This window comes from Muntiacus reevesi, chromosome 3 (assembly GCF_963930625.1).
Source record: "Muntiacus reevesi chromosome 3, mMunRee1.1, whole genome shotgun sequence".
Classification (NCBI taxonomy): domain Eukaryota; kingdom Metazoa; phylum Chordata; class Mammalia; order Artiodactyla; family Cervidae; genus Muntiacus; species Muntiacus reevesi.
Window position 1 is genome coordinate 41,987,731 of NC_089251.1, and position 14,155 is coordinate 42,001,885.

At 44.6% G+C, this 14,155-nt stretch overlaps 1 protein-coding gene and 1 long non-coding RNA gene across 2 annotated transcripts in view; one reads left to right on the forward strand and one right to left on the reverse strand.

Annotated features, from left to right (window-relative positions):
* Positions 1-252: 252 nt before the first annotated feature.
* Positions 253-9,399, reverse strand: LGALSL (galectin like). Its single transcript, XM_065929057.1, has 5 exons — positions 8,907-9,399; positions 8,091-8,162; positions 7,857-7,945; positions 6,444-6,621; positions 253-4,117 (listed from the first exon to the last, which is right to left on the reverse strand). Exons 1-5 carry the CDS (start codon positions 8,940-8,942, stop codon positions 3,974-3,976), a joined length of 519 nt encoding a protein of 172 aa, XP_065785129.1. The 5' UTR covers positions 8,943-9,399; the 3' UTR covers positions 253-3,973.
* LOC136164293 (uncharacterized) overlaps positions 8,652-14,155 on the forward strand; it is a 159,312-nt gene continuing 153,808 nt past the window's right edge. Inside the window, exon 1 of the long non-coding RNA XR_010662330.1 lies at positions 8,652-8,797. This is a non-coding gene — a long non-coding RNA (uncharacterized lncRNA). The remainder of the gene's footprint in view (positions 8,798-14,155) is intronic.

Genomic DNA, 14,155 nt, shown 5'->3' on the forward strand with positions numbered 1-14,155 from the left:
CTAGGCAAACTTCTATAAACCAGTTTTACTTGTAGTCATAATAGTTAAGAGATCAAGTTTCCTTCTTAATCATTCAAACCACAGGAAAGATTGTATACACAATCTTGCTTTTGTATATACACTGTGCTGATAAGATTGTATTAATAATTTATTAAGAACCCACTACATCCTTAACAGGTGAATGAATCAAGAACCTGATTTATCCACACAATGGAATACTACTCAGCAATAAAAAGGAAAAACTTAATACACACAATATGAACCTCAAATGCATTATGCCAGAAACCAATCCCAAAGGATTGTATGATTCTCTTTATATGACATTCAGGAAAAGGCAAAACTATAGGCAGGTGGAATGGGTCAGTTGTTGCCTGATTAGGCCTGGGAGTGGAGGTCATATTTAACCATAAAGTGACAATACAAGGGGGGTTTGGGGGGTGATGGAACAATTCTGTATCCTGTTTGAGGTGATTGTTATGTGAATCCATTCATGTAATGAAATTCACAAAACTGCACATCAAGAAATAATGTAAATTTACCATATGCAAATTGTATTTTAAAATAACCCATTGCACAGACAACTCATTAGGTCTCTGAGGCGGCCCCCTCAGACACTTTCCTTCCCTTGATCAGTTTATTAATGAGGAACACATAAACAAGTGGTCTTGGAGGGAGTGTGTGCAAGTGAGGGAGGGTTGCGCTACCAGATGGTCCATGCTAAGTACCTCACGTGCCTGTGCGCTTAGTCCCGTCCGACTCTTCGCAACCCCATGGACTGTAGCCTGCCAGGCTCCACAGCCCATGCGATTTTTCAAGCAAGAATACTGGAGTAGGTTGCCAATTCCTTTTCCAGGGGATCTTCCTGACCCAGGGATTGAATCTGAGTCTCCTGTGTCTCCTGCATTGGCAGGAGGATGCTTTACCACTGAGCCACCCGGGAAGCCCAAGTACGTCACATCTGGTACCAAATTTAGCACCTTATAAATGGGAAATCATTTTGTAGAAAATTCCTTTATTATAGTGCAAATAACTCTCAGCAGTGACATCATAACGCTAAAACACATTTAGCAACATTTTACACCACGCAGTAAATAAGAAAGTGTTTCTTTGAAAATGTCATCATAGGAACATTATTTCTACATTAATAATGTAGCTGGAAAATGCCAAGGGTGTTTCTCTCAAGGCAAAAGGGCTCCCTCCCTCTTTTTAGATATTTTCTTTTTAATACAAATGAAAGGAGTTGCCCTTTTAATAAATCATCAACAATGCTAAGAATGATCCCTTTGGAGGTTTTGAACTAAGACTGGCATGATTTGAAATGGGGTTTCAAATTTTTTAAAAAATTAAGACAATTCTGGGATAGCCCAGAAAGTAGAAGTCACTTCTATTAACTTTTAAGAAGATACATACATTCACTCCAATTGTGATGCAGAAATGAACAGATTGTCTAAAGCCTGCCTATTATTCCCCCAGAGCCTGATTGTTATTTATGTTTCTTGGTTTTGGTCATATTGCAGAATTAGGGCTCTGGTCAGAAATAACAACTTACACACCCAAATGCTTTCCTGTGAAGCTTAAAATTGCACTTTTCATCCTGAATTCCCACCTTAGACCTCACATGCTGATGAGAGGATGTGAACAGTTTCCAGCTAATAATTAATACAGCTGGACTAGCCTCCTGCTAACTTAATTATACCTGAATCAAACCATCACATCATTCAGATAAATTTCAGTAAGTTTAACCAAGAGGTTCTCACTGACCTCACAGAACAATGAAGGGTTAACAGTGTATCTTCACACTAACCTGCCTAAGGGCTTGGCTGCTAACCAGTTAGCTGATAGGTAGAGAGAACAGTGTTAGTTCCAACAGTTACACCCCCAACTCCTCTAGTTTTTGCTGAATTATGCAGTGAGTGGGAATGGATGCCCACTCAAAGAAAACCTCCTGTGTGTGTGTGTGGGGGGTCTTCTACCACAAGGAGAATCAAAACCCCTACCAATACATTTCAGGGTGCCCTCTAGGTCTCTCTACAAACACTTGACAAAATCTAGTGGCTGCACAAGGTTAGTCACGGACTCCAAAATACCTGGAGCCAGAGCAGAGCCCTCCTGGCTGAACATGGCTGGTTAAGTCAGCTGGGACATAAAGCTTTTCAATGTTCAGCCAGTCTTGTTGGATAAAGCATCTTCTTACATAACACAACAGAACTGTGCTAAACAGTTTAAAAGCTGAGGAGAATCCAAATATATCACCTATTAAAAAAATTCACGATTTTAGTTTGCTTTTTCTTAAACTTTGGTACTGAAACACTGTCTACATTCTTGACACGTGAAAATGACGTGGCCACTTCAGTGCCTCTGCATGTTGTGTAAAAAAACTCAAAAGCAAAGCAGGACAAGGACGTGTCATAACAAGACGCAGTATGCTGTACAAATAAAACCTAAATTATATATAAATACACCCCCACCCCGGCACCCCCTTACCCCCCCAACTAGCTGACCAGAGCAATGCCAAGGGTCCTTCTCTCCAAGGCCAATGCAGTTTATGAAATCCAGCACCCAGGACTCCAACCATCCCTGGCCTTGCAGTGACGTGTGCATCACTGCAGGCTTTTCCCGGAGACTCCCTGCTGTCCAATCAGTTCCACAAGTACAGGGAAACTCCCAGAGCTTCACTGCAGCATTCACACTATTGGCTGGACTCAAAGACCTAGAGTCCTGGGAGTTAACTTTGCAGATAAACTAACTGGATCATTTCCTAGGTTGGATCTTGTCTTATCATACTATCTCAGCAGAGCCCACACAGTAGGAAGCATCTTCTACTCTGAAGCTCCAAAGGCATTGCTTAGGGATTGGTGAGGGTCACATAATAAAAGTGATACAATGAGCTAACAGCTTAAGTTGATATAAATTATTTCCAAGTAAGTTATTTGGGGCCATTTGCTTCTGCTTTCCATTGCATTCCCAAATCATTTTCACACTATACCTTTAAAAATGTATATAATAGTTCATTTTTAAAACTATCAATGCAATCACCTCTTAATGTGTTTTCAATTAGCTTAAAAACTTGATGAGCTACTATGTAGATCCAGTGAAAAGTAGTTAATTAGTCTTAAGAAAGCCAATACTGTGCCAATTTCACAGTATGGAGAAAAAGCAATGTAAGTAGAATTTTACATAATCATCAATAACTTGAAAAGCAGTCTTGCTGAACTGTTGCAAAGTTTTCCCAAAAGCACTTACAGCAATTTATATCAAGAGATCCTAAGTTTAGGGGTAGGAGGATAAGACTCAACTCTTTAAGGTAGAAACTCACCTTTCTCATGACTGTAATAGGTAATTTCCCCACTCAGACCTAAGATAATTAATTGTACATTCAAAAGTTCATAATAAGCTGTTCTTGAGACATTAATCATCTCTAACACATACACTGAGTAGAAATAAATAACTACAAGAAAGCTTAAAAAATCTGAGTTAACATTATGCTGTGCAAAAAAAAAAAAAAAACCTTGAACAACCTACATTCTACGTTAAATACCCTGACTAAAATGTTGGTTGTGCTACACAATTCCACTTCAGTGCAGAAATGAGTTGATTTCTGTGTACCGTCTTTGTTGTTGTTGTTTTAAGTCTTTAGCACTTTTGTTCTAAATATCACCTTGCTTTGAAAAGATGAATAACTTACTACTGAATCACAAATCGTCACAAATCCATCTCAGTTTAGTCTGAATAAAATCCAGCATAAATGTATTACTTTGTTCTGGGAATAATGGCTCGGTGTCTTAGTTCTGATAGCTTCCTAAGGGCAAACCACCATTGAAGTCATTTTGGGTTTAAACTGCACAGAAAGAAGAGACAGTGAAGTCTGCCTTTTTGTTTTCAAGTCTTTAGATCTTGCTAGGACACTTCTTCCAGATCAACAGTCAGGCAGTTGTGGCACCTGATGCTCTTTGAAACAGACGTGGTTTAAACATCAGCCAAGCTTAGTGATCTGGAGGTCTCCGTTGATCTTTATGGTGTCGATTGCAGATAACGTTTGAATGCGGTGGTAAAAATCAAAAAGTTGGTGTCCATCCACAAACACTCTAAAACGTGGGTGCTCACAAAGGATTTCCACCTGGAAGAAACAAAGTAAATCCCTCAGTTCATAATTTCAATGAACGCTGCTAGGAAAAATGAAAGGCAACATCTTCAGTAGTTCTCAAACTCTACAGAGCGCACTGGAATCAGACAGAAGGCTATAGAACAGACTGTTGGGCTCCGCCCCCCCAAATTTTCCATTTAGTAGGTCAAGGGTAAGGTCTAAGAATGTGCTTTTCCACCAAGTTCCAAGATGATGCTGGTATTGCTGGAATGAGGGACACACTTTGGAAGGCACTGCTCTACACTATTCAATGTCCTTGAAGGATTTAAAATTGCCTTACTATTTCTCCCTTCTCATTGCATGCCAGAAAGTGATATAAAGAGGTACAGATTTATCTATATGGCACTTAATTCTCATCCCCTGAACAATTCTATCCCAACTTCAGAGAAGCCCCTCACAAGGCAGAGCAGGTACCCATTAGGAGCATGTAATAACAGTCTGGAGACACTCAAACAAGATAAACTCTAAGCAGAGAAGGATACACAGTAATTACCATTGGACCAAGGATGTGTAATTAACAAGGCTTTGTTAAGCCAAACAAAAATACTGATTCCATATAGTAAAAGCTTTTTCTTCCTCTTTTTTCTAACTTAAGGAATTCACCATAGAGTTTAATCACTGGGTTTGCGCTATGTATTTATTAAAAGCATTTGTATTCATCATATAAGGAGAGACTCCATATGTGATATTAGTCACATTTAATGCATATTATTACTAAGATTATGTCACCAAGAAGGGCTGATTCCATCTCAATTTTGTTGTTGGGGAGCATTATTCCACTGGGCAGAAGCTTTGGTTCCTCACTCATGAGCTCTCTATTAAGAGTCACCATTAAGAAACTGTCACAGTTCGGGGAGCCTCAGGGTCATTATCATTCTAGAGAAGGGTAGGGGTGCCTTCCTCAGGCTATGCTAGAAGGGCAATCAGTCTCTATTCTATCACTGATGTGAATGTCATAGATTCTTCTTTCCCCCCAAGACTGCAAGATGGGAAGAAAAATTATGACTTATTCATAAGGCCCTTGTACATTTCTAGATGAGGAGCAACAGGTTCAGGATAGTTCTGGTTTGTTAGGTATATATGAAACAGGGAGTTTTTAACCAAATTGTCATTATTATGATGTATGTTAACAAAGTGTAGGGTTTCCCTGGTAGCTTAGCAGTACAGAACTCATCTGCCCATGCAGGAGATGCAAGAGACATGGATTCGATCCCTGGGTGGGGAAGATCCCCGGAGGAAGGCATGGCAATCCACTCCAGTATTCTTGTCTGGAGAATCCATGGACAGAGGAGCCTGGCGGGCTACGGTCTCTAGGGTTGCAAAGAATCGGACACAACTGAAGCGACCGCACAACAAAGTATAACGCAGACACTTCATCACCAGGTCTGACATGTCAGTAAATTCTTCTCTAACACATTACTGACTTGCATCTTTTACTTGACATTGTCCTTCACAGAGGAAGGTGCGGCTTGTGCTATTTGATGGGAATGGAAGTTTGGGCTGTGCTTACTGCCTGGCAGATAGTGGGGAGCAAATCTATACTCATTCCGGCCCAAGGGAAGGAATCTATCAGCCACACAGCCTATGACAATGAAGTAGACTGAGGCTGCTTAACCCAGTATTAGTCACTCAATCATGTCTGACTCTTTATGACCCCATGGACTGTAGCCCGCCAGGCTCCTCTGTCCATGGAATTCTCCAGGCAAGAATACTGGAGTGGGTTGCCATGCCCTCCTCCAGAGGATCTTCCCCACCTAGGGAACCTGGGTCTTCTGCCTTGCAGGCAGAGTCTTTAGCATCTGAGCCACCAGGGAAGCCCAGGGGAGCAACGGCATGGCCAGTCCTCATTAGCAAAGGGAACAAGAGAAAATAAAATAATAATCACTCTATTCTTTAAAAAGGTATAACTGATATGGTCTGGTACTACTTAATGGATGAGAAAAAATAAAGAAATTCTAGGTATTTATTAATATTTATTAAATAGCTATCTTAGGACAATTATCTATTAAATGCCTAGTACTATATTGAATACTACACAGAGAAGCATTTATTAACAATCTAGGCATGTAAATATGGGTTTATTTACATGTATTGGCTAAACAGAACCAAGAGCTACTATTGACTGTTAATTCATATCGGCAAACAGAGCTCTTTTGATCGTTTTTCTTTTTTTCACCATCAGGTGACAAATTTCCTGGACATGCAAAAATTCTGGCTGCTTAAAGCACTCTTGGCACATCTTAGATGAGAATATCACCATCCTGCCAATGGCTGGAGCTGAAGCACTCGAGGTACTCACCCTGAATGGCTGGTCTGGGATGAATGGGAAGTAAGGGATCGCTGACTGTTCTTCACCCCTTTCCCCAGATATACAAGAATTTCTGAGTAGCTGCCGGTCTGTGAACACTGCTTTGAGTTCAATCGCCACGTCGGCGGGAGGATCTTCTGAATCACCACAGGTCAAGCTGATTGCAAAACTGAACAGAAAATCATCTCATTTATTCATGGTTGAGCAAAATAACATTTAACAAAGACCCAGGCTCCGATTTCCTTCTTCCTCTCTGGATTTGTCAGCTTTTAATGGGCCACCACTCTCCACAGGGCAGGGGTAGGGGTGTGATAGACTTTGGAGAAGAAGGATTACAATCAAACTAGTTTATTTTGTTACCCACAGGAGGTGGCCCTGGAGAAAACTTTGACAGAGATGAAAATAACTAACTGTAGACACTTCAGATATCCCAAACTATCTGTGTTTTAATCCATTTAATCCATTTCCGAGGACTGAGGACTCAAAAACAGCCAGGGGAAATTGACCAAGGGAAACAATATCTTGCAGTTTGGTTCTCATTTATATTGATAGTTCTTACTCCATGCACTATGTTTGAAAAACATTAAAAAAAAAAAAAGTCCTCTGGCCTCCCTAAGGGTCAAAGAGAAAATGATGTGGGTCTATATTTATCATCTCTGATATAAATAGCTGTCTAGAGAAATGACCGCTGAGATTCATACACATTCTTTTCATGGGAACATAGTACTTTCTTGGCACTTGCAACCAGTAACACTGGCCACAGGAGTTGGAAGAGCAGCAGAAAGCCACAACAAGAGTGAGCAGCGCCTCGTAACTGCTGGATAGGTGTAAGCGTTGCAGTGGAAAAAAAGAGGAAAAAGTTGTTTTGTTTTTTCTCTTGCCCTTTTCTGAGCTCTTTTTTTCACTTTCACTGTTCCTGATCTGTAGTAGGTAATCAAGACTAACCTGATATGCTGATCACATTCTGTCTGGGGCTCACCTTTACAGCACTCTCTCTGCAGACGACCCCTCACAGCTCTTTTCCTTTCTTTTTGCATTACAGAAAGGAGGCCACAGAACAATTCATGCAAGACAATGGACCCAACTACTGGGCTACCTGATGGCCAGTCTTTGACTGTTTTTGAAATGATCCAAAAGGAAGAATACAAGACCTTCACACCTTTGTTCCTAATCACCGAACCCCTCATCTATATAATCACCCCACCCCCCCACCCCTGATTCCTCATGGAAGGGGCGCATAGTTCTTGAGGCTCTAGTCTGCTGTGTCTCCCCTCCTCTGGCTGAGGATTAAAGCCACCCTTTTATTTCCTCCAAACTCTGTCTCCCTATTTTTCATTTGGCTTGGGTGGGCAGACAAAGCCAAGATTTTTGACAGCATCATAGGAGACAAGGAATCTGCCTTACCTTTCTGGGTTGAGGTCTACAATGCCCATCACTAACACCTTCTTGCCTGGTCTCATGCCACCTTTAATATGCCCACAAAACGGCACGATCTATAGAGGATGAGAGCAGAAACAAAGTTTACAGTCTGTTAGGGAAGAGCCAAGCCCTCAGATCCTTAGGACTTGACCCATTTGAAAATGCAATTAGAAACAAGAGGGTACAGGCAGACACCGAAGAGGGAACAAAATCATTTACCAGTCGTGGGAAGTACACGTCGGCTTGAACTGGAGAGCCCAAGGAGTTGTTTAAATGCCCATCATCTAGTTTCTAAAAATAGAAGCACACAGATTGGCTTTCCAAAGGCTTTCGGAGGTGGGTGTTAGCGGGAGCGGGGAAAAACCTATACAAATTTGGAGGAATCCAGCAGCCCTCCCCATAACATAGGCTCAGTCCACCGAATACCCGCAGAAAACCCCGGAACCAAACCCGTCCTTTCCATCAAGTAGCTAAGCGTCTGATGCTCCCCAGACCCTTCAGATCTAGATCAAAATGAAGGTCGAGGCCCACTGGGGAACCAGAACCCCGCTCCGGAGGAGAGCAGGCTCCTCTCCAATTGCAAACGCCCCTAGAACCTGTCGCCTAGGCCCGTCCTCCAGGACATGGCTGGAGTGCAGCAGCCGCGCTCAACTTCTCCCGCTAGCCCCCGGCTAGGACCCATTTCCAAGGGGGAATCCCCGGGATGTCGTGGGGGGGAGGGGGAGCGGACACGGGGCGCGCGCGCCGGACACACTCACACCCGCGCACACACACCTGGCTGGTGGCTGCACGGCGCGGAGTGGGCTGTAGCTCACCCCCAACGCAGGCCGCCCCCAACACCGCCACTCAGCCAGCGGTCCTGCGGCAGGGCACCCCTCCAACCCTCCCCCTACTCCGGTCGCGCACAGCCGGCTCCCTCTAACCAGGTACTGGGGCGCCTTCTCCCGCCGGGGCGCGGGGCTGGGCCTCCGCCAGGCGGGAGCCAGCGGCGGGGCCGTGCGGGCCGCGGGAAGGGGGCGCCTCGCCCGCACTCACCACCACTGCATCGCTGTCGGCCACCGACCCCGCCATCTTCTCGCGCAGCGCGGCGGGGTGCGCGGCTGGCGGCCGGGCGGCGGGGGACGTGGGACGCGGCGCGCGGGCGGGGATCCCGGGGCGGTCCTGCGCCGGGCGGGGGCGCGGGTCCGAGGCTGGCTGGGGCGCGCACACACGCGCGGGGACGCGCGCGCGCGCGCACGCCCGGGGGCCCGGCGCCGACCTGGCCGGCGGGGCCCGGGGGAGGGGGAGGGGGAGGAGTAGGGGGAGGCGGGGGAGGCGGAGGAGGCGGCGCGGGCCCCGAGGTCGGAGGTGGCCGCCGCGGCCGGGACGGAGCTGCAGCGTCTAAGCTGACTTCTTCCTCGGGGTGCCGCTGCCGCCGCCCGAGGAAAAAGGTGGCGAGGGCCGCGCCGTGTCGGCCCTGGGCGGCATTTAAAGGCCGCCGGGGCCCGGCTCGGGAACCGGGAACAGGGCGGAGACCCGGCTGGGCTGCCGCGGCTTGCTCAGCTTGCCCTGCCCCTTGGCCATTGGACGGCGGCTGGAGGCTGGGGCGGGAGGGACTGGCCTGTCAGTGTCGGGGCGTGCGAGGGGGCGGGTGCCTGGTCGGTCCTCTTCTGCTGCAGGGTGGGTGGGGCCGGGGGTGAGGAAGTGAGGCCGGGGCCTGCCAGGTGACAGGTGCTTGTGACATCCCCGCCCCGCCCCTCCGGTCACCCCCTTCCTTCTCTGGCTGCGCCTGGGGGCAGGTGGGACAGTGGAGGCCGAGATCCAGGGAAGATTGGAGGTGGAGATGGATTCCAGAGCTCGAGATTTCTTTCAAAGAATTTCAACAAAGTGCTAGAAGAGATTCATTTCGAGCCTTCCAGGGTACAAAGATAATGAAAGGCCTCTGGGCTTGCATAAGTAAATATTTTGACCTAAAAGCAAGAGGCAGAGAGGACTCGGAGTAAGGACTTTTATATAACAGGAGACTGAATATAGAATAGACCTCCCGGCCCTGCGAAAAGATGGGGTCCCCAGAGACTAAACAGTCTCAAGCCAGGGGTCTGGTTAAGTCTCATCAAATTGAACTGGACACAGTGCCTGCCCTCAGAAAGCCTTCATTGGGCTGTTTTGTTTGTTTGTTTGTTTTACAAGTCACCTGCTCAATCTAGGGGAGTGGGTTTCTCACTGAACATCTCCTGATACCCCTTGAGGAGTAATTCCCAGGGAGTGCACCTCTCTTCATTCCAAGTCACAAATTCCTTTATGGTGTTTCCACATTAGGAAGATTATGTAACTTCTCAGATAAAGCTGTATCAACATACCCTGTATTCGGTGACATCTTGGCTTAAACATTCCATTGTGTGAATCACCCTGGTGTTTTATACTTACTAATCAGAGAACAAGTGTGACCTCAGAGGGGCCCTGGGAGACTCCTTTCCTGCCATGGTTGCTGACTGTGTGGCCTGGAACATCACTGAGGCTTTTGTGTCTTAGCTTTCCCTTTATGGACCAGAGCTAATCATGGTAATCGCAGTTGAGTAGGGAAGAATTACCTGCACACGACTGTGAGCCGCAGTCATACCCTTTGTGCTCTGAACTCGAGAGTGAAGTGCAACACAGTGTGACTCACACTGTTGCTCTTGTTTACCAGTCTTAGCTCAAAATCCACCTTATTGATGATTTTAAAATGTTAGGCAGTCATAGGAAACAATGTTTTTAAAGCGCAGTTTGATACATTTCAACTTCTGAGAGTTTGGTAAGGGAAGACTCATTGAAGTCTTTTTTCGTCATTAGCTAAGCTAAGAGGGCCACAGTACATTGTGGTAGTTAAAGAGCCTGTGCCCTAGGTTCAAATCCTGGCTCTGTGATTAACTAACTGGGTGATCTTGGACAAGTTACTAAACTTCTCTGTGCCCCAGTTTCTTCATCTGTGAATCCAAGATGACAGCAGTGATGACGATAGCACTCATCTTGTGTTATTGGAAAGATTAGGTAATTGGTTCCCATACCTTTGTTAGATTAGTACCTGGCATATAGTAAACACTTTACAAATCCACAAACATCCTGAAGGCCTGCAGTGTATCAGGCACTGGGGAATTTATCGGGATTCTTTTTGTAGTTCTATTTTATTATTTTAAAATCATTTTAAGAATGAAAATATAATTGATTATATTACATTGTGTTAGTTTCAAGTGTATGGCAAAGTGATTCAGCTATCTATTCTTTTTCAGATTCGTTTCTCTTTTAGGTTATTACACATTATTGAATATAGTTCCCTGTGCTGTAAGTAGGACCATGATGTTTATCTATTTTATATTTAGTACTGTGTATCTGTTAAGTCAAACTACTGATTTATCCTTCTCCACCCCTTCTTCCTTTGGTACCCATAAGTTCATTTTCTATGTCTGTTTCTGTTTTGTAAATACAAATGTTCATTCGTATCTTTTGTTAGATTCCACATATAATTGATAAGTGATATCACATGATGTTTGTCTCTGTCTGACTTCACTTACTATGATAATCTCTAGGTCCATCCATGTTGCTGCAAATGGCATTATTTCATTCTTTTTATGGCCGAGTAATATTCCATTGTGGGCTTCCCAGGTGGTTCAGTGGTAAAGAATTCACCTGCCAATGCAGGAGGTGCAGGAGACACAAGTTCAATCCCTGGGTCGGGACAATCCCCTGCAGGAGGAAAGCAACCCACTCCAGTATTCTTACCTAGGCAGTTCCATGGGACAGAGGAGCCTGGCGGGCAACCGTTCATGGGGTCGAAAAGAGTCAGATACGACTGAGTGACTGAGCAATATTCCATTGTATATACATAATGCATCCTCTTTATTCATTCATTTGTCGATGGATATTTAGGTTGCTTCTGTGTCTTCGCCATTGTAAGTAGTGCTGCCATGAACATTGGGGTGCATGTATCTTTTTGGAACATAGTTTTTGTCTTTTCCAGGTACTTGTCCAGGAGTGGGATTGCTGGATCATATGGTAACTCTACTTTTAGTTTTTTAAGGAACCTCAGTGAGGACTTTTTGTTGACCTAAGTAGAGTATAAGCAGGACTTAGGAGGCCCCTGCACCAATCCCAGCAAGATATCGTGGTGGCTCAGACACAGTAGAAGTGCTGAAGATACGACAAGCTGTGGGCCCTTGATAAGTCCTAGCCGTTGTTATTACGTAGTTCGGAGAGTTCAAATCGACTTCTGAACTTCAGTTACCTCACTGCAAAATTAAGAGGGTGGGCTCATTCACCATTCCTCCTTAACTCTTAAAAAGTTCTTCTGGTTCCTGAAAAGCTGTGTAAATACCATCTAAATGTAAATGGTTTGAGAGTAGGTGCTTTTGAATGAAAATAATCTTGGATTGAAGTAGTTTGTAGGGTGAAGAATAACGCTTTGATTTACATTGTAAGTGGAGTTGAAGATACTTGGATTGCTTGAGATGAGGTCTTACATTTCTTATGTTTTAGGAATGTGAAGAACAGGAAGATACTGAGCCTGCCCAGAACATTTTATTCTGGAAAAGTGCTTTTATTCCAAAAATGCTTTGTTCCTTCTCAATCATTCTATAGAATAGTTTTGAACATGGAGAGCAGGCAGAAAGCCTAAATGAATTTTTTTGTTGTTCTAATTAAAGCTGAGCAGAGTCAAACTATCCCTTACAGGGAAATTCATTAGCAAATAAATGAAAGATAGAACTTGAGTTTTTAAAGAGTTGTACAGAGAAAGACAGGCAAACTTTGCTCTGGGCTTTGATTGTGGGCATTTGTGTCTATAAAACATTAACCAAGACTGTGACCCTTTTATGAAATGCAAGAGTGAACTGCATTACTGCTGGAAACTACTAAAAAGGCTAAGGTAGGTGGGGGAGGCAGTGAAACATGATTAGCATCAAAAAAGAAGTATGCACAGCTCTTTGAAGACAGACTTTGCTAAATGATCTTCCCAGATGAAAACAGTAGAAGGGAAGTGTCTTTCTTTTCTTCCTGTTTAATATGTTGGTTTTTTTTTTTTTTTCTCAAATGCAGGCATGTAGAATTTCTAATACTGGGGGGAAAATATAGCATTGACTTCGGTTCAGCAACCATATTATGAGCAAGGCTAGGTGCTGTGATAGTGTGCACCAAGAAGAGCTATTTGAAAATCCATGGATGTTTTCCTGCAGGAGCTCAGAGGTCATTCTGGGAACCTATGTAGAATGCAGGGGATAAGATAATAAAGGCCTCAGATCTACAGCCCGAGCAACAAGTTGGGAGAGTCCCTCCACTGAGAGGATTACTGCAGCTTTCTGGAGGGGCTGGCATATCTCTGACCCAGGTACAGCAGCCCCTTCCACTGTCTCCCCAAAGCGAGTCTGCAGAGACTGCGCTACAGCTGTATTCATGGTTCAAATTCTAAACCAGCTGAACCCTGGTTCTCAGAGGCTGATTTTGTCTCCTGCTGTGGTCCAGATAGATGCGTGCCTTCCTCTCTGTGTGTATGTATATGCATCAGCAGCAGCAGGGGTTCTCATCCTCAACCCTATTGACATTTTAGGCTGAGAAATTCTTTCCAGTGGCGGGTAGATACCAGTAGTGCTACCCGCACCACCACCAAATGGTGACAACCAGAAGTTCCTCCAGCGTTGACAAAGGTAAAATATCCCTGAGTGGGATGGGGCAAACTTGCCTCCAGTTGAGAACCAGTTATTTAAAAGATGCTTTCAGTTCAGTTCAGTTCAGTCGCTCAGTCGTGTCCGACTCTTTGCGACCCTATGAACCGCAGGATGCCAGGCCTCCCTGTCCATTACCAACTCCTGGAGTCCACCCAAACCCATGTCCATTGAATCGGTAATGCCATCCAGCCATCTCATCCTCTGTCGTCCTCTTCTCCTCCTGCCCTCAATCTTTCCCAGCATCAGGGTCTTTTCAAATGAGTCAGCTCTTTGCTGCGGGTGGCCAAAGTATTGGAGTTTCAGCTTCAACGTCATTCCTTCCAATGAACACCCAGGACTGATCTCCTTTAGGATGGACTAGTTGGATCTCCTTGCAGTCCAAGGGACTCTCAAGAGTCTTCTCCAACACCACAGTTCAAAAGCATCAATTCTTCAGCGCTCAGCTTTCTTTATAGCCCAACTCTCACATCCATACATGACCACTGGAAAAACCATAGCCTTGACTAGATGGACCTTTGTTAACAAAGTAATGTCTCTGCTTTTTAATATGCTGTCTAGGTTGGTCATAACTTTCCTTCCAAGGAGTAAGCATCTTTTCATTTCATGGCT